General features: G+C 33.9%; 2 protein-coding genes and 1 long non-coding RNA gene across 3 annotated transcripts; 1 reads left to right on the plus strand and 2 right to left on the minus strand.

Annotated features, from left to right (window-relative positions):
• Nucleotides 1–11240: 11240 nt before the first annotated feature.
• On the minus strand, nt 11241–12377 carry LOC139426136 (uncharacterized). Its single transcript, XM_071183897.1, has 3 exons — nt 12313–12377; nt 11688–12112; nt 11241–11557 (listed from the first exon to the last, which is right to left on the minus strand). Exons 1-3 carry the CDS (start codon nt 12375–12377, stop codon nt 11241–11243), a joined length of 807 nt encoding a protein of 268 aa, XP_071039998.1.
• A 356-nt stretch (nt 12378–12733) lies between these two features.
• LOC122271797 (uncharacterized) lies at nt 12734–13033 on the minus strand. Its single transcript, XR_006226598.2, has 2 exons — nt 12945–13033; nt 12734–12859 (listed from the first exon to the last, which is right to left on the minus strand). It is a non-coding gene; the product is annotated as an uncharacterized lncRNA (long non-coding RNA).
• Nucleotides 13034–24320: 11287 nt separating this feature from the next.
• On the plus strand, nt 24321–25529 carry LOC107451650 (uncharacterized protein F54H12.2-like). The gene has a single exon (XM_016067814.3). It carries the CDS (start codon nt 24321–24323, stop codon nt 25527–25529), a length of 1209 nt encoding a protein of 402 aa, XP_015923300.3.
• Nucleotides 25530–25730: the final 201 nt, after the last annotated feature.

Here is a 25730-nt window from a genome sequence, read left to right on the forward strand (position 1 = left end):
TGCATGCATGGTAACAGTGATGTCTTCCAAAATGAGCACCCCTCCTCCGAAAAGTGCATGAAGCAACCAAATACATTTTTGTAGCGAAAAATCAAAATTTGTAATTTTGCCGACTTTATTATTTCTGTATTCAAAGAAAGAAGAAATTATATTGCTTTTTATAATTTTAGTATCAGCAACAGTAATCATTTATTGAGATTAGAGTGAAATAATTCTAACATCCGTTAAAATTATTTTATAAAATGCCGCTTTTTAGTGAATCTTTTCAGTGTTTTTATTCTCATTATGCTTTTGCTCACAAAAATATAATATTTGACAATACAAATAAAAAATAAAAAAAAATCTTAAGTTTACTGATTAAAAATTGCATGGTATAGATAAAATATGGTATGGATTTTCATTGAATTTTACCTAATGTTCCTGTAATAATCAGAAAATTTTTGAGTGATAACACTAACTTGTGTAATATTCTTAAAAATATATGTTTTTGTTTCGAGTCTGATAAAATATACTTGCTACTTTTAATTTTGTGTTCCCTTAATGTGTCTGTGTGACCCCAGGTAGAAAAGGTACAACTCTCAAGACTTGTTGTATCGCATTAAATTATTGACAGTTATGAATGTTTAGAAGTTAATGTGATGCATGTAAGTTGCTAATAATTAAAGTTGTCTTCCTCTGTTTTCAAAAGTAGCCATAGTAATCTTGTTAATTATTATTAATAATAATCTATAGCCTTATTACTTATAGGCATGTTAATTTGGAAAAAATATTATTGTTCTCTTCCTAGAGTTGGCTTTTTGCCCAGAATTTCTTAAAGAGATGATTAAAGAATAGGTATATAAAAAATAAATTTTGAAAAGTCGTGAGCTTCGATTGTGAATGTTCTCATTCTATCATTCATTTAATTTCTCTAAGTAAAATGTATAGTACAATATAATTCCTTCTGTTGTGTTCTTATTCTCAACATTCTACCGACTAACTGAATAGAACTTTTTGCTAATTAAATTTTTCGAAAAATTTTGAAAAGATACTGTTTGGTAAATTTTTCAAGTGAATAATTAAATAATTCTTGGGTGTTCAAAGTAAATAGTATATTTCTCATAGCTTATTATTTTTAAACAGAGTTAAAAAAGGGAAATGTTTTTATTTTTAGAAAAGCATCCTACAATTTTTTTTATTTCTTATTGTTAATAGTGACAATATTCGACTCTAAATTATAAGCCGATACTCACTGTAGATTTTTCAGAATAGCATCCTAGGCAATAAAATAAATTATTCATACATAAAAGAATAGGACATGTGAGCTGTTCATATCCATAATAAGTTAAATAAATTTTTGAAAAGGAGCTTGTTAATGCAAGAGGTGCAGCTTATTTCGTTTTATTTACTAACATCAGGATTTAAATTAGATAATGATGCTTCGAATAGTATGCCAGATATGTAAACACTCAGATATTGATAAGAATTGGATTAGCCAAGTAAGCTTTCTTTTTCTTAGTCTTAAACAGCGGCGTTTGTTTGTCATAGTTTCAAAGCCACACTCATTGATGAACCGTAGTGTTAAATACATGCTTTTTTCACATTGCAGCATATTTTAAATTATATGCAGTAAGCTTTAATCATTGGGCAGTACTTTTTGTGGTAAACCACTTTGGTTTACATGCTTTCTTTCAGATCAATTCGTTTCCTTTAATTCTATTGTGCTCCTCAGGGGGTTTACTTCAAGGTAAACACGGGTCTCACAACCCCGAGGTGCCCCAGTGATCATTTTTTTCTTCTCTTCATCAGACTTTTATTTAAAGAACTGATGGATCAACTTACCAAAATTATGTATACTATTTACGTTTAGAGCATCATTTCTAAGTCTGGTTTTTGCCAGTGCCATTAACTTTTAATTTCAACTCAAACAGATTTGTAAAAGCGCAAGAAAAGAACGATAATGTTTTGATACAGAGCAAACTTATGAATAGCAGACCTATGTGCCATAAAGGCAAACTAGACATGTCTATCCCATTCAGTTTGTGTTTCATATACAAGGTGACAAAGAGAATTAAGGTACCGTTTAATTTCTCAACCATGCCGTCTGATTGAGGATGATAGGGGGTAGTGGAGTGTTTAATTATGCCAAGTTTCTTGTAGACGGATGATATGTAAATAAATAACCGGGATTTAATAGGGCATATGGCGTAATTTTTTAAATTCACAATTTAAGAAAGATTAGTTTCACAACATAATAGGCAATGATACAAACTACAACAAATAGGCAATGATACAAGCAAATAGGTTACACAATGATTCACTAATAAATCACAATAAACAACCACTAAAAGTGGGTTTGCGGCAACGACAAAATTAAAACCATTGTTCTATACTGGAGGCGTCACTACTTTCAAAAAATGAATCAAGGGAAGGTATCACTTACCTTGTTGTGTTGTTCTGAATGATTAGAAGCAGTAAGACCAACCTTACTCTTTTGTTTTCGGGCTTGGCAATATATTTAACAATAAATATCTATAATGATCATCGATTTGAACTATAAAACATTTATTGGATTGATTAACAAAACATGATGTATTTACATTTATGAAATAAGATAGATAATAGCTAATGAAAAGTTTTTAGTGAGATAGTTAGGCAAGGCGTTTTCCTCGTTTTTTCCCTACAACTACTGTTTTTTTGAAACTCTCTCGTCCTCTCCGTGTTCTGCCGCTAGGGGGCTCACGCTGCAACAACCATAATAAATAAACCATAGAAAAGTAAAATCATGCAAGGGGATAAAACACCAGTATAAGGCAACCAAGTATAAAAGATGAATTTAAAAAAGAGAGAGAAAAAAAAAGAATTAACAGGTGTTGATATAGATAAATCTAAGAACAATAAAATCAAGTAAATTGTAAAATCTACACAAGTTAACGTCAATTAAAGAATTAGTTAAGGATAAGAGAAGCCAAAATAAGAAAAAGGGATGCTAAGAACAATTGGTTAAAATTCAAAGTTAAAACAATCACAGCATTAAAACAAAACCCGAGTAGACAATTGAAATTCAGCAGGCTAAAAGGTGACCTGAATAAAATGAGATGTGCCAGCCACATCAATTGCTGTTTTTTTTAGACGCTCTTTCCTATTAAGAAAAAAATTTACTACGAAGTCTTCAACAGAGAAAAAATTGAACCACTGCACCATTATTTTTAACATAAATTACTTTTAAATAACATTTAAGGTTAACAAGCATTAGTACATTTTAAATTGAGTATGATTCTTCAAACTTTGGAGTCTGCTAGTGATATTGTTATAAAAACACTAATGTAGTTTCAAATTTTGTGAAACTATCAAAATGAATAGTTTTTTATTCTTTGGAGATTTAATGTGGAAAGAAAACGAAAAAAAAAAGTTACTTTGAAAAATATTTAAATACTATTTGAAGAATATTATTTAGATCATAGTGCCTACGAACATACTTTAAATAACTTACATTTCTAGATAATTTCAAAGTCACTCGGTATCGGTACATACAACTATTCTGTAAAAATTAATATAAAAATGCAAGGTACTTACCACAGGCTTTGCTTGAAACTCTCTAGCACTGTCGTCACCGACACCTTGTATTGTTGTCTGACACAACAGAGCAATTACTCTTAATTCAAGATCATTTAAGAACTCCTCATTGGGAGGACCTCCTCCTGTGCAGTTATTGTACTGCTGAATCATAGCAGCTTTTGTTTTTGTGAAAGATTTTTCCATCTTTTTTTATTTCCTCCCCGGAACGAATGTAACCACTGGTACTCACGCTGTTTAGAGCACCAGCGATCTCATCCCACGCGTTTTTAATGTCCTTTGTTGTTTTGTAGCAGCGGCCTAATTGCCCCGAAATCAATTCACGTTTTCCTTCTAATTCTTCAACAATCGAAACAATCTCTTGAGAAAAATTCGGTGCTCGTCGTTTTTGGGAGCTCATTTTCAATACTTCAAAATAACCTTAACAGCAGAAACACGTTTTGAGATGTCGAACTTAAGACTGTTTCAGTTGATTCCCGGCCTAAGTGGTTAAGTGTGTGGAGCAGGCAGGTTTTGATGATTGTTTTGATTTTATGCCTGCAGGCCAACTCTGCGTAACGCTGATGTTGGTTTTTACTTTTAAATTGATCTCCACGGAGTGTCTGGAAGTGGGCTCAGTCAAATACGAGGTGGTCTATTGTCTGCTCAATTTGGCAATAATTTCAGTTAGGAGTTTTGTTAAATAATTTGTTTTGGTGTACCCCAAACACCCCGTGGCCAGTTAAAAATTGAATTAGATAAAAGTCAACCTGCAGGCGTTTTATTGAAGGGTCCTTGAAAAATTTAAACATCTGCCGGCCTCTGTCAGAACTCTGCCACTCTAATTTCCACTGTTTCATATTATGAGCTTTTAAGAAGGTTTTGATCTGGGCGGTTGTACTCGGGACTTCAATATTGATCTGACCGATGCTGATGGCCTGTTTGGCTGCCTGATCCGCTCCTCATTGCCTGTAATCCCACAATGCGCTTTTACCCAATAGCATTTACTGTTTTGTCTCCACAGTGATTTCGTGTTTTCGATGATGGCAAGTTTAGGAGTTGGGTCGCCTAGGACCTGGATCTGCAAGCCATAAGAGAGCATGTTTAATGGTCGTCAGCTCGGCCATAAAAACACTACAATTGATATAGAAGCAGACAAGAAATTTGTGCCACGATCTGAAATAAATGTTTAGGGACGCCATGACGAGTAATAAATTGCCAGACATAACGAGCAAATATTTATTTCCAGAATAAGTAAGAAGAAGTGAACCAACAGCGTCAATAGCAACATACTCAATTGGTTTCGTAGCAATAGGCATACGTTGCAAAGGTGCTTTTCTTTAACTTTTTCTTTAAATGAGCCTTGCGCTCGTTACAAGAAGTACAGGATTTTACATAATTACTAGTTTGAACATACATTTTAGGCCAAAAATATCTACTTTGAATACGTTTTAAAGTTTTGCAAAAACATTGATGAGTCACGGTTCGTGAGTCGTGACAAAATGCCAAAATTTTAGGTATAACAGAATTTAGAATAACTAAGCGATCAATACAATTTGAAGGACTATTTTTAGCTGAGCAATAAAGCACCTCATCTTTTATAAAAAAAAATTCAATTTATGTTGAGACATTAACATTAGCTTCAATTTCAGAAAAAATCTTTTGGCAAAAGAGGTCATTTCTTTGATCAGTTTTTAATCTTAGATAATAAGGTAGGTTAAATTGAAGTTATATTTACGTTATTTATTTGCTCCACACCTCTAGATATGTAATCAGCAGTGATATTTAATTTCCCGGGCTTATGTATTATTTGATGATCATATTGCTATAAGGTCATAGCTCAACGAGCGATATGGGATGTAGGATCTCTGAGTTTAAGGGTATGTGAAAGACTGGCTTGATCACAAAAAATTTTAAATCTTTTGCCTAAGAGATATTGCTTGAAATATGAAACACCGTAAACTACACCTAGTAATTCCTTTTCTACCGTTGAGTAAATTTATCTCGGCATCCCATTAGCTTTCGATTGGCGTAAGCGACAGGATGTAGAAATTCGTCTTTATCATACTGACATCACCTAAAGCGGACTTCGAAGCATCAGTGCTTAGCACAAACTCTTTCTCAAAATAAGGTAGAAAAAGGCAGGGATAAGTTTTAAGACTATTTTTTTAGTTCTTTAAAGGAAACTAACGCACTCTCATCTTTTGTTAACCGCGTAAGTGGAAGTGCTTTCTCCGCAAAATTTTATAGGAATCTCCTATAAAAACCAATAACACCGAGAAAAGATTTTACTTCAGTTTTGGTAATGGGAACTTTGAAATTATCTATAGCCGAAACATTTGAGTCATCGGGGAATACTTTCCTATCGCTAACTTGAATACCCAAATATCGAATTTTAGACATAAGAAATTTACATTTAGAATGCTTTACTTTTAGATTATGTTCTCGGAGTCTGTCAAAAACTAACTTAAGTTTCTCTGAATGATCATGTACGTTATTTTTTGATGCCATACATATAAAACAATTTGCATTAAACGCTGAAAAGAGTTCGGAGAATTTTTAAGACCGAAAGGTACACGGTTCCACTGGTAAAGGCCACTGTCAGTAGCAAAAGCTGTTTTATACGTGTCTCCTGGGTCAATTTTCATTGGGTAGAATTCAATACAAAGGTCAAGCGTTGAAAAAAGATAAGATCCAGTCAAATTGTCAACCATTTCTGTTATATTTGAAATATGAAAAGAACCGGGAAGAGTTTTTATCTGTACATAACCTAAAACTACTATCTTTCTTTTTAACTAAAATAACTGGGGCAGCATAAGGAGAGGTACTTTCTTATATGATATTATTCTCTAAAAGTTCGTTTATTTGTCTATTTAATTCCTGTTTTAAATGATGGGGTGTTCTGTAATGTTTTTGTCTAACGGGTACCTCGTCGGTTTGCTCTACTTTATGCAAGAGAGAATCGCAGCCAGTTAAGTCTTTAAATTTAGTCGCAAAAAAATTTTGAGCGTTTCTTTATCTTCATTGCCTAAATGATTAATGTCAATTTAGCCTTGGCTAAATTCAAATTCTTCAATACTTTGTCCTATAGAATTACAGTTAACGGTAGGTATTTTTTCAATGCATTCCAGAAAACCTAATTTTGAATTCTTATTTATATGATACGGTTCATTGTTTATATTCATTACAGTAATAGGATATAAATTGTCTTTAGAAATAACGTTAACTACTCTACTAATTAAAAGTCTTTTGGACAAAAAATTAGGATTTGATTGAATTAATATCTCATCAGAATGACATTGAATATTGTTTCGAATGCGTACATGAATAATAGACTGAGAGTTTGGGGGTATAACATATTTAGTTTTAGAATATACCGTATTTTCTCCAATACAAACATTACAAGAATTAATCTGATTACAAAATTATTATGAATACGAATTATAATTTATGATTATTATGAATACGAATGACAATCATTCTATATTGATGGGTTTTTCCACCCATAACTTTCTTAAATAATATAAATGAGTTTAAAACACTTAAATCTTGTAGATGTAAAAATAGTTTTTTTTGTCCATTTAACAGTTTTACGGCCGAACAAATATGAAGTAGCCATTCGATTACTCAAATCCACAAAACCCATATGCTCCGTTTTATACTGCGACAATTTTTGGCTTTTTAATGCTATCTTGCTCCAGGGCTGCGAGTATACTGCTACCATGCCTTCCTTACAATAAAGAGTCTGACTTTCTACAGATTTTGATGTTTTATTTTGAACAAATTTAGGAAATTTCTCCCTATTTGCCCGGACAGTCCCACAACAATTTACTGCATAGTCTTTAGCATACCTGAAAATAAATTAGAAGAAGAAAAAAAGTTGTCCATATAAAGCTTGTAACATTTTCCCTTAACAGATTTCGTTAAATTGTTCACAGCATTATAAGATGCAGGTAAAGATGGAGTTCCTGTCTCTCCTCAAATAAACTTTAATATATTTTATGTAAAACCTTCTTTTTCAGCAATTTCGTAATCTTTATCCATCACTGTTTTCGTTTTTTAGGCATATATTGCTTGAATATTACTCTCCCTTTAAATTTAACAATAACCTCATCTATTGACAATTCTGTTGGAGAGAAATACTTTTGAATGAATCATTGATTAGGTCAAGCACGTCACGCCTTTTCCAGAGTCTGGCATGATTCTCATAATTTTTCGGTTTAGAAGAACTCGTAATATTTGAAGCAATCTGTCCCTAGGTGTTGATTTCCCAAATATTGGTTTGGTAATTGGCTTGGCCAATAATCCTTTAAACAGTGCTTTTCAATATGGCCCATGAGCATAATTAAGGCAAAAAATATTCTCAACTCGTCTGCATTTGTTTCGTACCATTTAGATGAATGCGACCTTTTATCCTTCTTTAGTTGTAAGTTTAACTGTTTATTATAATAACGGTTTATCACCGTTGAAATTAAATGAAGTAGCTCTTTAGAAATAAATAAATCAAAAAACTCAACTTCATTCTGAAAGTGCATAAGTGAGGAGGCAACACCTGAATGTCCAGTAAAATTTATCTTTGTCGAACTGCCCAAGTTTTGAATTTCACTCCATGTGAAAGTTTGTTCTACTTCATCGTTTTTAATAACATTAATTTCTTTTCCAAAAATCGTTTTCGCAGTTATGTCATCCTCGTATAAAGTGACCACATTTTTATTGAGACAAAGCGGGACAAATGGGATGAAATGAGAATTACAATTTAGTCAAACTTTCAACACGCACAATATATATATAAAAATATGAATAAATGCTTGCAAAAATATATTTACAACATCAACTGGAAGTAAGTCAGATGCTGAACAGTATAGGTATAGAATGCGCGCTGCACAATCTACTCCAATATTTTTTTGCTTCAAATGTTCGTTAAGTTTCGTAAAAACGTTATTGATGACTCTTCTCGCTTTTCCACCAAAATTTACGTTAGTGTTATCAGCACAATGGGCAATAATTTTATTGTTTAAATTATTCTTTTTTAAAATAGTACTTGTGAAATCAAAAATTATTTGTGAAGTTTCATCATCAGGCAATGAAACAAAATCTAATATTCTAATTTTAATTCTTGTTTCTGGATCAAAAAATCTAACATCTGTGGGAAATAATTTTAAATCTTTGTGGCTGGAAACATCAGAATATATGGGATATAAATGCGCATTTTTCTAATTCTTTCTGCAATTGTGAAAACGAATATGGTGAAAAAAAATTACAAATAATTGCTTCGGTTTTTGTCCTTGCACATGCATATTTTTTTGTCGTATAATGTTTTGATCACTTGCGACGTACAATCCATTGATCTGAAACTTTGATTGTGGTTTATGGTGCGGAAAGCAAATAGCCCTTCCGCTAATGCTAGCTGTTTTTCTGTGTTGCTAAAGCTAGCACTGCGAAAAAACTGTTCCATTTTAGATGAGAAAACGGCATTATTAAAAAATCTTTTGTGCCTCTTTGTCGCTAGATGTTTAATAATATCGTTTTTTCCACCATGTGAGATCGAAAATTCAGCATTGCATTTATCACACCGTACCACATATAGTCTATTTTGGTACTTTTAATAAATGGAAATTCTCTGCTTAGCTCTTCATTAAATTTGCATCCTCTTTTTTTACTAAATACTAGAAATATATAAAACAATTATTACAAAGGCTAAAAAAGAGTATTAAATTTTACCTTATTGGCCGTTACTTTGTGGCGACTATTGCTCAACCTTTGTCAATCAAATAATGAGTCAAACCGAACGTCAAATTGAAAACCACAAACCGCACTGTCTAACGGCAGTCCGCACTTATCTGAATTAAGACGAGACGTAAAGACAATGATCGCACACCACCGAGTAAATCTAACTTGGTACATTGCCTATCTAATTTAGTTTACTCTGCACGCATTTTATGTGTTTTTTTTATGTATTTTTTATTTCTTTATATTCACCATAATGCTTAATAAATAATAGGAATATATTTTTACGGTACATTTAAAATAAGAAATGCAGATATTTTCTAAAAAGCGGGACATTTTTAAAAATCGGCGGGACGCGGGACAGTCCACCAAAAAGCGGGACTGTCCCGCCAAAATCGGGACGTGTGGTCACTTTATCCTCGTAGTAAGATAAAAAAAAAATAAGGTATCTGCAAGCTCAAAATATTTCTTGATAACAGAATGATTTTATTACATGACAAAAACATTTGACTAAATATCTCTGTTATTAATGTCAGAGATAAATATCTCTGTTATATTATTCCTGACTAAATATCTCTATATATACATTAGAAGATTAATATAAATACGAAATTAAGGATAAATAGTTTCTAAAAATGAAATTAAAGTCATATCAAGTATCCATAAAAGTAAGGGAGGGGGAACTTTTGCTATTAGTTTGTCAACAGGTTTTGATACTATCCACTTTTTAACCAATCTACACTTTTTCCAAAGCATTTTGCCATTGCCTCTGAGATAATACTCCCACATTTAGTTGGCCCTGACCCTTTTACAGAAATCCTCTGTTCGTGATGTGCTGTTTCATCACTTATAGGCCTTTTTATATTATTTCTGAGCTCATGTCAAAGATTCACTCACAGATTCTATTGATAAAGCAACTGAAGCTACGCACATGGAATGTAAAATCAACTCCACGTTCTTATAGAGCGATTCTCTGCTGCACAGAAATTTCTTAATATTTTCTATGCTACAAAGTTTTCTAAACTCTTCTTCATACATATCGTTTGGTAAAAGTAATTTTGCAAGAAAGATCCTATATTGAGAGTCAAGCACATTGGAAAGAATATCTTAAAACTCATAAACAAGTTTTTTTGAAGGAACTATATTTGGGCATGTGACCTGCAGCAGTTAGGGGAATACCTTTTAATTTTGTTGCCAATAATTTTAGATTTGTAAAATTTTTTATATGATTTATTAAGATGACATCATCTGATGAGAAGACATTGTTGTTAAAGTTTTCAGCTATTAATGATGAAAAATTTTCCAGTTCTTTTTCAATTGTGGCTTTAACACTTTCTTTGTCTAACCTTGGTCTTTTGCTTGTCTTCGAATAAGATGAAATAAAAATCAGTAAAAAATAATAAAGAAATAAAATAAAAAACTTTCTTCTTATTTTGTTTCACTTTAGATAAAAAAATTTTTAATAAAAATTAAACTTTTTAAAACTTTAAGATTAATAATGTAAAATTTAATTTAGAACCAAATTGTAGATAAGTGAAATTAAACACTAATGGTTATTAACTGCACTGGTTTTAAATAGTAGTTTTAGAAAAATAAACATATATATTAGTATTAAAGATATAGAAATTATGTACAAAAATATTTTTAAAAAACTTGTTAATCTATAAGCAAGAATTCATGAAGAAAGAAAGCAATATCAATTTATGAAATTCATGAAAAATATTTTAAATTATATTTAAAGAAATTAAAAGTTAAAAGCAATAAACGAATTTAAAATAATTTAGAAATATTATAATTTTAAGGTTTTATATTATAAAGAAGTTGTACCTCTTTGAGGAGTGGAGGATGAAAATTAGTTAAGGCCACACGTAAAAATTTAGAACTATGAGGAAAAAGAGATTTTGGTAACAATTTTAAAAACTTGAATGCGTTTTATAGCTCTTTGAACATGAATTCTTGCCCGAGCGATTTTCTTAGTGCTAGTGATTTGGATGGGGGTGAATGTTCACAGCAACCCCATCAGGCAAGACATCAGAAATCAGGAAGCCTTTATCTGCGACAAGATCCCCAGGCTGAAAGGCATTATTTACATTACAATTTTTAGAAAGCTCTTTATCGGAAGTAGATCCCGGATACATCTCAATAGTGTAAGTAATAACACCATTTGGAGCTACTCCAATTAGAGCCTTCATTGTATGCCGATGTTTATAAGAGCTGTAAAACAGCCGCTGATGAGACATTTTTTTTTGGGTCTTTGAACACAAAATCAGTGTAGTCAATAACCATCCTGCAATTCCTAAAATTCATAAAGCATGAGGGCAAGTGCAACTCATTTTTAACTGGTGTTGGTACAATTGCCATTAGACAATTGTACAACACCTCATGCAGACAGTAAAGCCAAGTTAAAAAAACATTAGTTATAGTACCTTCACTTACTTGGAATCGAACACCAAGATCAATGTGTGTGTGATTCAACTTTAATTTCATTAAAGTCACCGACAATTGATCTTTTCGATCCAAGCAAGTTGCATTCCATTCTTCATAATACGTGTCTAGCACCTTATCACAATTCGAAAATATAATATTGAAAATTTCCTTATTAGGTAACCTTGTATAATGCATGATATGATCATTATTATTTTCTATACTAAAAAACCCGAATGGCTGCTTCTTCAAAAATTCCTGCTGTGACAAAGCGTTTTTCAATCTTAAATTCTCCTTCAGTTTGAGGTTCTCCTCTTTCAAATTGGCGATTTCTTGAGTAAGTGTCTGAATATCAGCAGCAGCAAGAGACTGGGGCACAGTGGAGGTTAGTGAACAGTCAGAAACTAAAGGAGTTGCTGATATGTTTCTAAAATAAAAACATATAAATGTATTGTAATCATATTTCATTAAAAAAAAAGCATGTCATATATTCAGTAATATATAATAATATAATAAATATATAATGCAAAGCATAGTTTTAATTCAGGTAAAGATCAAATCAATTGTCAAGAAAGTTGAAGGTTATATGAACAAAGCAAAAGAAAAAACTGTTTTGGAATAACAAACTGGCTTAATGTTATTCCCTTATATTTAATGTAAGTCAATTTCATATTCAAAACCACTTTGACCATAGGTGTAAATTAAGTTCTCCATCGAGTAGCGGAGTAGTTACTACAATTTCAAAGCAGTTTGTAGTCACTACATTAAGAAAAAGTAGTCAAAAACTACTTTAGTAATAGTGTAATAAATAGTTAAATAATGTAGTTTTTACACATACTTTGAACAGATATACCTTGAACGAAAGTCATAATAAGAACATGCTAATTTTTTTTTTCATCATTGTAAGAAATTATACGAGACATTTATGTAGATAATACTTTTAAATGCGGAAGACATATCAGATATACTGAGGAGGAGAAACATAATATATATACCATTTAGACATAACTGGTAGAATCCAATATTGAAATACCTTTGTTTTTCAAGCTTTTTCAGGAGATTGAAAATTTTATCCTTATTGTGCTCAAAAAGCGTTGGCCCATTTTCTTTTAATCCATCTTTGAAATGGCACTGGCATATCACATGATTTTTCGAAATTTGAATATCATCTCTCCTATGAAGCGAATTAAAATTCTTTACCATTATGCAATTAAAGAGACAAAAAATTTTGAAGTTATATTAAGTTGTAATTAATTTACCTTATATTCCTAATCCATATTTATTGCACCTTTGGATTAGCAGGTATTCGAAAAAAGCGACAGGTGTCTCTCTAGTTATAATGTTTACAACCAGGGGCAATACTTAACCATTTTCAATCCTTTATCATCAATAAATTACAAACATATGTTACATTCAACAAAAATTTAAAATCCATAATCATGAGTAATGTTTAACAAATTTACACAGATACATAATATCATCTGAATTAAATTCATTAGTCTACATACTTGAGACAAGTAAAGAAGCGAGCCTACTAACTCTCTATATTCTCCTATGAAAGGAGAACTATCAATAAAATATGCCGAAGTCGATTTCGGCTGTATGGGTAATGCAGAATGTTTGCTATCTGAAATTTCATATTTANATCATCAATAAATTACAAACATATGTTACATTCAACAAAAATTTAAAATCCATAATCATGAGTAATGTTTAACAAATTTACACAGATACATAATATCATCTGAATTAAATTCATTAAGTAATCTTAAAATATTAGTTTCTAGATCCATGCTTAAATAATCAGTATTTACATTAATATTTATTCCTAGAAATTAGCCAGTCGAACTTTGACAATTTAGTAAGCGTTTATTGGCGGTAGTACTTCTTTTAAAATGGGACACAATCTTTTTACATTTATCCTGCTATTCTTTTATAATCTCTAACGAGTCCTGAACAATCAGGTTTAGGGTGTGGGCATAGCACCTAATACTTTCTTGAGACATTTTTTAACCGCTAGTTTCATACTTGTACCAAAGAAATTATTTATAAAGATAAAATCTTATGTGTACCAATAGTACATTAATTATAAATTGTACCAGATATGTACCAATTTTAATTATCTTAAAATTAAAGGTGATGTTACAATTAAAATATATTATATACAGAGAATGGGGTTGTAGAATTTGATAGAGGTATTCAGTCGATAAAGTTTAAGACAATCAAAGAAAAAATGAGAGATTAATTAACTAATAAATTTTGATAATAAATTTGGATCATCATTAATTGATGGAAAGAAAAGGCCAAAAGTGATCGAAAATAGTGGAAGGACATATTGCTTAAGTGCCACGTGAATTAACCCAACAGCAAGGGCTCGTGGTCAAGATAAAGTTAGAGGACGACTGAATAACATCTATAAAATTTTACGTTTGTACAAATAAACGCTGGTCAAAAAAAGAAAATATGAGAATGTTACTCACCACATATTATTTACATCATGGAGACAGGTCTAACATCGGACATTTTGAAGTGATGAAAACCAAAAGAAAATACAACACAAAACTCGCTCACAAGTTCTTTTTTTAATTGTTCATTATCTTACAACAGTAATCAGTTTTGGAATGGGATGGGTGGTCCGTCACACATAAAAATACATTTAGGCATCAAAAAAAAAATAACTAATGAATAACGAAAAATGGCAAAAAAATGTAGCTTTGGGGTGGTTTGGTTTGGCTCGCTGACCACGAAGGTCAGCTTACCAGCCGCACCGCAATCCCCGAGAGAAGTGTACTTGCGAGTACCAAAAACGATAATGATAAAAAAAAAATGGCGTCCCTTAAGCGCGGGAAAATGCGAGTTGAAAAGCAGGAGAGAGAACGACTGTCATTCGATGGGGGGATTACTACACGATTAGGTCACCACCAATCAGTGCAAATTAGTACTCCCACACATACCAAAAAAAAGGAGTCAAAGGGAAAAGGTCCCCAAAAAAGGCGTGAACACCCCAAAGGTTCTAGAAAAATCCAGAAAAACCGACCGGAAGAATCACGTGCAAAATTGAAGGTTACGTGAAAGTGATGGGAAAAGAAGTTAAGTGGTGACGTAAATTTAGAAAGTGAGGGAAAAGAATGTCGTCTTTGAAGGACAGTGGGGTCAGACGACCTTGAATTGCAAAAGGAGAAAGACACAAAAATGCGTTGCTAACGTAAAAGTAAAAGAAACATTTCTAATTCTCTTCACAGAAAAAGATGAAGAGAAATAAAAAAGGAAAAGTACAAATACTATGAAAGATTAAATTAAAATTTAAATTCCTGACATAAAAAAANGTTTCTTATAAAACAAGTTGTAGGTGCGGTATGGCCAAAAATGGCTTTTGCGCCAATAATACTTAATTAACTAACTAACTTAACCGCTAGTTTCATACTTAATGCATTATCTGAAACAATGCACTTTCTTTTACTCTTTATACCCCATTCTTCAATGATTCTCTCCATTTCTTGCGAGAAATTTTCCCCAGTGTGAGAGTCCACCATTCTTGTAAATTCAGGCAAAATTTATTTCATCCTGAATTCATCATAGATGAAGTGAGCAGTTATGGTTAAATATGATTCACATATCGATGACGTCCAACAATCCGTAGTTAGGCAAATTGTTCACCGTTTGTCATCACCTGTTTTATTTCATGTATGCATTGCTTGTACTTCTTTGGCAGTAAACAACCGGAAAGAGTTTTACTGCTCGGTAGCTGATAAGAAGGATTCAGTGCTCTCACGAATTTTTTAAAACTTTCATCCTCAACCACGCTAAATGGTTAAAAATCAGTAATGAACAAGTCCATTAAGGCGTCATCAATTTTCCGCCCTTCATCTAAACACAACTTTTTAGTCGCAAACTGAAAATTTTTGCTTTGCTGGAGTTCAGTTTTTTTTCGTTGGTGATATTGATTGCCATGTTATTTACTTCAACGTCGTTTATTTAATTTGATGAGGATTCTTCTTGCCTTTCAATACTCCATTGTAGTACTGTTGGATGAGTTCGTTTCAGATGTTTTTTTTTTTCAAATTAGCTGTTGAAGTTTTATAAGAAAATGTTCCTTTGTAATAAACTAATCACTTGCAGTGAAATGTGACCAAATCTCACTGGACTTTTTCACAGAGCTCATGAATGAATAAAGAAGTTTTTTTTTTTAAATAGAAACACTCTGAATATACTATTAAACTTTCGAATATTTAACAAATAATAAATAACAAGCAAAAATGTAAATAAAAAGTTAAACTAATGCGACGTAACTTAAAATATAACAAACAACGTGATACAGATATACAGAATTTAAAAATTAGTTCTCAAATCTATGTTCAATCGACGAGGAAAAGTATTCAAAACGAAAAATAGTCAAGAATTTAAACTAGCCTTCACATCACAACTTTTTTTTCTGTTTACTTGATAGATTATCTCAGTTTAACACCACCTTTTTTCAGGTAGTTAATCATACTATGAGCAATCGCTGTAAATCCTTTATGAGGGCTGTAAAACAGCCACGAGCAAAAATCATCACATGCAGAAAAAGGAAGAGAAAACAACTTATACTGTAAAATTACTCACCAGACTCATAGTTAAGGATGCGGAAAAACATAGTTTATTTATAACATAACATTTATAAAAAGGCAAAAATGCTTGGCAAACATGCCAACACAAAAAAATCGGCCTACGCCGAAAACCAAAAAGCTGCCAAAAGCTGCAAACCACTTAGCTGCCATTAATTTGACGAAATATCACAGTTCAGTGAATCCAGAAGGCGACAATATATGATGCACGGTGAACTATGAAACACCGACATTGAGTTGCCACTAATTTGACGAAACCACACAGTTCAATGAAACCAGTAGGAGCAATCTATGAGGCACAATGAACGAAGAAACACTATCATAAAATAAGAGGCCAAGTTTACCTCAGTATAAGACGGCAGAATCACGCCTCAGGGGCCGATAGTAGACAATACGCACATCAGAAATATCCAGATGCGGGATATAGACATCAGGGATGAAGACAGTTCGAGGTAGCAGATACACTGACCACTTCCAGATAAGGTCTGGCAAAAGACAACTGGCAGAAGTCCAGATGAGGGATAGCAACATCAGGGATGAAGACAGTACAAGGTAGCAGATACACTGACCACTTTCAGATAAAGTCTGGCAAAAGTCCAGATGAGGGGTAGCAACATCAGGGATGAAGACAGTACAAGGTAGCAGATACACTGACCACTTTCAGATAAAGTCTGGCAAAAGTCCAGATGAGGGATAGCAACATCAGGGATGAAGACAGTACAAGGTAGCAGATACACTGACCACTTTCAGATAAAGTCTGGCAAAAGTCCAGATGAGGGATAGCAACATCAGGGATGAAGACAGTACAAGGTAGCAGATACACTGACCACTTTCAGATAAAGTCTGGCAAAAGTCCAGATGAGGGATAGCAACATCAGGGATGAAGACAGTACAAGGTAGCAGATACACTGACCACTTTCAGATAAAGTCTGGCAAAAGTCCAGATGAGGGATAGCAACATCAGGGATGAAGACAGTACAAGGTAGCAGATACACTGACCACTTTCAGATAAAGTCTGGCAAAAGTCCAGATGAGGGATAGCAACATCAGGGATGAAGACAGTACAAGGTAGCAGATACACTGACCACTTTCAGATAAAGTCTGGCAAAAGTCCAGATGAGGGATAGCAACATCAGGGATGAAGACAGTACAAGGTAGCAGATACACTGACCACTTTCAGATAAAGTCTGGCAAAAGTCCAGATGAGGGATAGCAACATCAGGGATGAAGACAGTACAAGGTAGCAGATACACTGACCACTTTCAGATAAAGTCTGGCAAAAGTCCAGATGAGGGATAGCAACATCAGGGATGAAGACAGTACAAGGTAGCAGATACACTGACCACTTTCAGATAAAGTCTGGCAAAAGTCCAGATGAGGGATAGCAACATCAGGGATGAAGACAGTACAAGGTAGCAGATACACTGACCACTTTCAGATAAAGTCTGGCAAAAGTCCAGATGAGGGATAGCAACATCAGGGATGAAGACAGTACAAGGTAGCAGATACACTGACCACTTTCAGATAAAGTCTGGCAAAAGTCCAGATGAGGGATAGCAACATCAGGGATGAAGACAGTACAAGGTAGCAGATACACTGACCACTTTCAGATAAAGTCTGGCAAAAGTCCAGATGAGGGATAGCAACATCAGGGATGAAGACAGTACAAGGTAGCAGATACACTGACCACTTTCAGATAAAGTCTGGCAAAAGTCCAGATGAGGGATAGCAACATCAGGGATGAAGACAGTACAAGGTAGCAGATACACTGACCACTTTCAGATAAAGTCTGGCAAAAGTCCAGATGAGGGATAGCAACATCAGGGATGAAGACAGTACAAGGTAGCAGATACACTGACCACTTTCAGATAAAGTCTGGCAAAAGTCCAGATGAGGGATAGCAACATCAGGGATGAAGACAGTACAAGGTAGCAGATACACTGACCACTTTCAGATAAAGTCTGGCAAAAGTCCAGATGAGGGATAGCAACATCAGGGATGAAGACAGTACAAGGTAGCAGATACACTGACCACTTTCAGATAAAGTCTGGCAAAAGTCCAGATGAGGGATAGCAACATCAGGGATGAAGACAGTACAAGGTAGCAGATACACTGACCACTTTCAGATAAAGTCTGGCAAAAGTCCAGATGAGGGATAGCAACATCAGGGATGAAGACAGTACAAGGTAGCAGATACACTGACCACTTTCAGATAAAGTCTGGCAAAAGTCCAGATGAGGGATAGCAACATCAGGGATGAAGACAGTACAAGGTAGCAGATACACTGACCACTTTCAGATAAAGTCTGGCAAAAGTCCAGATGAGGGATAGCAACATCAGGGATGAAGACAGTACAAGGTAGCAGATACACTGACCACTTTCAGATAAAGTCTGGCAAAAGTCCAGATGAGGGATAGCAACATCAGGGATGAAGACAGTACAAGGTAGCAGATACACTGACCACTTTCAGATAAAGTCTGGCAAAAGTCCAGATGAGGGATAGCAACATCAGGGATGAAGACAGTACAAGGTAGCAGATACACTGACCACTTTCAGATAAAGTCTGGCAAAAGTCCAGATGAGGGATAGCAACATCAGGGATGAAGACAGTACAAGGTAGCAGATACACTGACCACTTTCAGATAAAGTCTGGCAAAAGTCCAGATGAGGGATAGCAACATCAGGGATGAAGACAGTACAAGGTAGCAGATACACTGACCACTTTCAGATAAAGTCTGGCAAAAGTCCAGATGAGGGATAGCAACATCAGGGATGAAGACAGTACAAGGTAGCAGATACACTGACCACTTTCAGATAAAGTCTGGCAAAAGTCCAGATGAGGGATAGCAACATCAGGGATGAAGACAGTACAAGGTAGCAGATACACTGACCACTTTCAGATAAAGTCTGGCAAAAGTCCAGATGAGGGATAGCAACATCAGGGATGAAGACAGTACAAGGTAGCAGATACACTGACCACTTTCAGATAAAGTCTGGCAAAAGTCCAGATGAGGGATAGCAACATCAGGGATGAAGACAGTACAAGGTAGCAGATACACTGACCACTTTCAGATAAAGTCTGGCAAAAGTCCAGATGAGGGATAGCAACATCAGGGATGAAGACAGTACAAGGTAGCAGATACACTGACCACTTTCAGATAAAGTCTGGCAAAAGTCCAGATGAGGGATAGCAACATCAGGGATGAAGACAGTACAAGGTAGCAGATACACTGACCACTTTCAGATAAAGTCTGGCAAAAGTCCAGATGAGGGATAGCAACATCAGGGATGAAGACAGTACAAGGTAGCAGATACACTGACCACTTTCAGATAAAGTCTGGCAAAAGTCCAGATGAGGGATAGCAACATCAGGGATGAAGACAGTACAAGGTAGCAGATACACTGACCACTTTCAGATAAAGTCTGGCAAAAGTCCAGATGAGGGATAGCAACATCAGGGATGAAGACAGTACAAGGTAGCAGATACACTGACCACTTTCAGATAAAGTCTGGCAAAAGTCCAGATGAGGGATAGCAACATCAGGGATGAAGACAGTACAAGGTAGCAGATACACTGACCACTTTCAGATAAAGTCTGGCAAAAGTCCAGATGAGGGATAGCAACATCAGGGATGAAGACAGTACAAGGTAGCAGATACACTGACCACTTTCAGATAAAGTCTGGCAAAAGTCCAGATGAGGGATAGCAACATCAGGGATGAAGACAGTACAAGGTAGCAGATACACTGACCACTTTCAGATAAAGTCTGGCAAAAGTCCAGATGAGGGATAGCAACATCAGGGATGAAGACAGTACAAGGTAGCAGATACACTGACCACTTTCAGATAAAGTCTGGCAAAAGTCCAGATGAGGGATAGCAACATCAGGGATGAAGACAGTACAAGGTAGCAGATACACTGACCACTTTCAGATAAAGTCTGGCAAAAGTCCAGATGAGGGATAGCAACATCAGGGATGAAGACAGTACAAGGTAGCAGATACACTGACCACTTTCAGATAAAGTCTGGCAAAAGTCCAGATGAGGGATAGCAACATCAGGGATGAAGACAGTACAAGGTAGCAGATACACTGACCACTTTCAGATAAAGTCTGGCAAAAGTCCAGATGAGGGATAGCAACATCAGGGATGAAGACAGTACAAGGTAGCAGATACACTGACCACTTTCAGATAAAGTCTGGCAAAAGTCCAGATGAGGGATAGCAACATCAGGGATGAAGACAGTACAAGGTAGCAGATACACTGACCACTTTCAGATAAAGTCTGGCAAAAGTCCAGATGAGGGATAGCAACATCAGGGATGAAGACAGTACAAGGTAGCAGATACACTGACCACTTTCAGATAAAGTCTGGNCAAAAAAATTAAACTTTTGCGAATAACCATTCGGTTGGCTGGAGAAGGATCAGAGGGGCAAATCACAGAGCTGCAAATATTGGCCAACTGGCGAAATTAATTGTTAAGCTCCATGCCAAACATGAAGCGGGGTTGTCTAAAGTGGTGATACACCTGGTAAAGAATTTTGTGGAATGTTCTGGAACATTCTTGGCGCCATCATAAGATCAAAAGGGGCGCTTTGCAATTGATGCAAGCCGAAACGTGGGAAAGAGGACTTGCTGACATTCCTTCTCCATCCAACAATAGGGGTTTGCTGACTGGACATACATCTTGCTGTCAGCAAGTAACAAAAGGAGGAATCTTCTTTTAAAGGAAGAACATAAATGCAAAGAAAGATTACTTTCCCAAGGTTACAAAATAAATTGAGGCTTAAAACTTAAATATTACATGAAAAATATTGCAAAGAATTATTGAATACTGATAAATAAATAACATTAATTACAAGTGTAAAAAGAAGAAATTAAAAAACATACAATTAAAAGTTTATCACGAACTTAACAGTTACAATTATTTAAGCTGTTTATTACATTAACAAATTAACAAATGATTATTAAATTAGATGAATGATGATGATTAAATAAATTAAGATGATTAGATAATGAAATTAGAATTAAATTAGAATTAACAAATGATTTTAATTAATATGTAGTATACCATACTACATATTCCTATTGTTCTTTGTGTACCATGTTTTAATTTTTTTTGTTTTTTCTTTTTGAAAATTTTTTTTATGAACTTTTTTTTCAAATAAACGTACAATTTTCCTTTTCAGAGAATAAATACTGCTTCCACGTTAGTAAATTTATATTGCTTTAATATAATAAAGAAATAAATAAATTAAATGATGTACCAGTATGTTTAAGTTGAATTAAATTTGGAAAATTAAATTTAAATTGATAACATTATTTCATATATAGCTGGAAAATGTATTTTAATCTTAAAAAATCTAAGTCGGAATGAATAATTTACTATAATCTGTTTATAAGAAACCTGATCACCCAGGTAGTTTCGGCGGTGTTAATGCAATTTATAATGCTGTAAAGAGCAAAGTTAAAAAAAGTCAAATTAAAAAGTGGTTAGAAACTAAGGATTCTTATACATTACATAAACCAGTAAAACATAAATTTAAAAGGAATCGAGTGATTGTTGGAGGAATAGATGAACAATTTCAAATTGATTTGGTTGATTTGCAATCGTTAGCAAAGTTTAAAAATGGATATAAATATTTGTTAACTTGTTTTATAAATATTTGTTAACTAAAGACAAATCAGCCAAAAATATACTGTCTGCTTTAAAAAATATTTTTAAAGAAAGAAAGCCGGAAAATTCACAATCAGACAAAGGAACAGAATTTACAAATAAACTGATACAGAAATATCTATAAGAGGAAGGGATTCATTATTTTACAACAAATAATGAAACAAAAGCAAGTACTGTGGAGAGATTTAATCGTACTTTAAAAATTAAAATGTGGAAATACTTCACAGAATATAACACGAAGAAATATATTAATGTCATTTCGAAGTTAGTATATAGTTATAATCATACTAAACACAGAAGTATAAAAATAGATCCAGTCTCTGTTAATATAGATCAGTGTTTCCCAAAGTGTGGTACGCGTACCCCCAGGGGTACGGGAACAGTTAAGCGGGGGTACGCGTTCTTGTGCGAAATATCTTACACTAAACGAATATTTCAAAATTTTTTATTTGAAAACAAAGCTAGCCATGAAAATTTGCGATTACACATTTTATTATTGGCTATTTTTTGTTAATAATTGGTGGTGTCAACAGCCAGTTGTGATTTTTAACTTTTGTGCAATTTTTTTACAGTACAAAATACATTAATTTTTTTATCAGCGGTACACAGCGTTACGAAAAATTTTGAAAGGGTACACTAAAGTCATAAGTTTGGGAAACACTGATATAGATAATCAAAAAGAAGTTTGGAATACGTTATATAGTGATATAATTAATAATAAAAATTCAAAAATAAGTGTTTTTAAAATAGAAGGTGCTGTTCGTATTAGTAAATCAAAACTTACGTTCGAGAAAGGATATGAAAGTAATTGGACTCGAGAATTATTCGTCATCGATAAAATTATCAGAAGAAATCTTGCAGTGTATAAAATAAAAGATTTATTGAATGAACCAATAAAAAGTACGTTTTATGAAGAAGAATTACAAAAGGTAGTTGATTCCGGCTTTTACCTAGTAGAAAAAGTACTCAAGAAAAAAAGAATCAATGGAATTTTGCAATATTTTGTTAAATTTTTAGGGTACCCAGATAAGTTCAATGATTGGGTGACTGATATTCAAAAAGTATAAATAGTGAAGGTTAATCGTAAGAGATTCATTTTTAAAAATGTCTTTCTACGTGACGTTGCCCTTCGATAGTTCTATGCGATTCTTTCCAGTTAGCAAAATCTCTCATTTTAAAACTCAATACCAGTGGATTTAAAAGGTGAATGGGAAGTAGGCCTATCAGAAATCATCTATCCCCATTCTTGGCTTAACGTAAATGAAACTAACAATTATTTTTACTACAAGATTAGTAATGGTAATATCATATCGACTGTTAAGCAAACAATTGATGTGGGTTGTTATGAAACAATGTTCGATATTGTATCAGCTATACAACTTGCTTTACCTAAAAATCCTAGTCGGTTCACACTTACCTACAATAAAGCTACAAAACAAGTAAAAGTTAATGCTGTTCAGGGATGCAGCCTTCATTTAGAGAATTTAGGTGAGCTGTTAGGATTTCAACGTGAAGCAATCATTACGGGTAACATGAAAAGCGAGCATGTTGCGGATGCATGGACTAATTTTTCGGTTTTCTACGTGTACACAGATCTTGTATCGCCCCAAATTGTAGGCGATACGCAAGCTCCTTTACTGCGGATAGTTCGAATAAAAGGACAAGACGGAAAAACTATCAGTCAGTATTATGATAGACCTCAATATTTACCTTTAATGAGACATTCATTTCAAACTATTCAAGTTGAACTCAGACTAAATTCAGGTGATTTTGTACCCTTTGAAAGAGGTAAAGTGATGGTTGTACTGTATTTTCGAATGCGACAAATACTATAAATATGGAGTGTATTTTCAAAAATGATTACTTACAAAATCAGCTATCAAGTACCTTATGTTTCTTGCTCAAAGAAGTTGGAAGACCATTATTCTCAAACCGGACATGGTTTGCCATATTATCTAGGTATATCTTACCAAAAAGGCTATGGTCTGGGCGGTATAATTAGACGATTATTTAGAGCAGCTTTACCATACATATATCGGGAGTCAAAAACTATTGGAAAAGAAGCCTTAGTCACCGGATCACGTGTTGTGTCGGATGTATTAGCAGGCCAGGACTTGAAAACATCGAACAAAAATAGAACAAGAGAATCTGGCAAAATATTGGCCAATAAAGCAATTGGAAAAATTCAGTCAATGATCGGTAGTGGTGGATATAAAAGAAAGCGCAAGACAAAGAAAAAATCATTCCATCAAAGAAACAGAAAGCGAGAGGACGTGATATTTGTGACTCCTAATCATGACATTTCTTTTGAAGGGTTCTCCAGAATGTGTCAAATCTGAACTGGAATTGTTTCATATGCCTGGCACACAAACCGTCATTCAAAGTGGGCAGTGGGTAGAGTTCCATCCATTATCTAATGTATTTGATGGCGGACCCGTAGAATTTCATATATCAGGCTCCGGCGAGGAATTTATTGATTTAAGTCAGACTCAGCTTCACGTGCAGGCAAAAATTTTAAAAAATGATAATACTAATTTAACGAAAGATGACGATATCGGACCCGTTAATCTATTTTTACATTCTCTGTTTTCTCAAGTGGATGTATCATTAAACGACCGCATCATTTCAAATTCGAGCAACACCTACCCTTATAGATCCTACATAGAAACACTTTTAAACCATGGCTATGACAGTAAAACCTCCCAACTCACAGCAGAACTTTATTATAAGGATTCCAATGATGGACTGAAAAAAAGATCAGATTTTTTTAAGTTAAGTTCAAGTGTGGACATGATTGGTTGTATACACAGCGATTTGTTCCACCAAAACAGATTATTATTGAACATGGTAGATATAAAAATAAAGTTGATTCGTAGTAAACCTGAATTTTGTTTGATCGGAAAATCTGGCTATAAAGTTATACTAGATAGAATTTCACTTTTAATAAGAAAAGTGCGTGTAAGTCCTGGAGTAATTTTAGGACACGCAAAAGCTTTAGAAAAAGATACTGCAAAATATCCTATTGATCGAGTTCTGTGTAAAGCGTATTCCATTCCTAAAGGTAACATGTCATTTGTGCAAAACAATGTATTTGTGGGGCAGATTCCTAAACGACTTATCATAGGATGTGTGAAAAACGATGCATTTCACGGCACATTCGAGAAAAATCCTTTTGATTTTAAACATTTTAATTTAAATTTTATCGCAGTCTACGTAGATGGTCAACCTGTCCCTCATAATCCATTGGAAATGAATTTTTCACAAAAACAATATATCAGAGCTTATCAAAATTTATTTATGAGCACTGAACATATGAGAAGCGACAGGGGCAACTTTATTTCTAGAGAAGAATTTTGTGATGGGTATACCCTCTATGCGTTTGATTTATCCCCTGACTTATGTGACGGCGATCATTTTAATTTAATAAAACATAGTAATTTAAGAGTTGAAATGAAATTTGAGAGACCGTTAGAGAAAACAGTGTGTGTCATTGTGTTTGCCGAATTTGAAAACGTCATAGAATATAACAAATCGAGAGACATCCTATACGATTTTGGAGATTAATGATACGCAATGGACGGAAGAAAGATTTATGAAATTTCATCGAAAGACCCTACAACAGCATCTAAGTTTAGCGGTGTTTACTCACGAGACACAATACCCACTTTGCAAGAAAATGAAGCTGTCATCGTCAATACAGATGAATCAACTCGACCAGGATCTCATTGGTTAGACATGACTGAACAAAAAAAAACTGGAATTCTT

This window comes from Parasteatoda tepidariorum, chromosome 8 (assembly GCF_043381705.1).
Source record: "Parasteatoda tepidariorum isolate YZ-2023 chromosome 8, CAS_Ptep_4.0, whole genome shotgun sequence".
Lineage (NCBI taxonomy): Eukaryota > Metazoa > Arthropoda > Arachnida > Araneae > Theridiidae > Parasteatoda > Parasteatoda tepidariorum.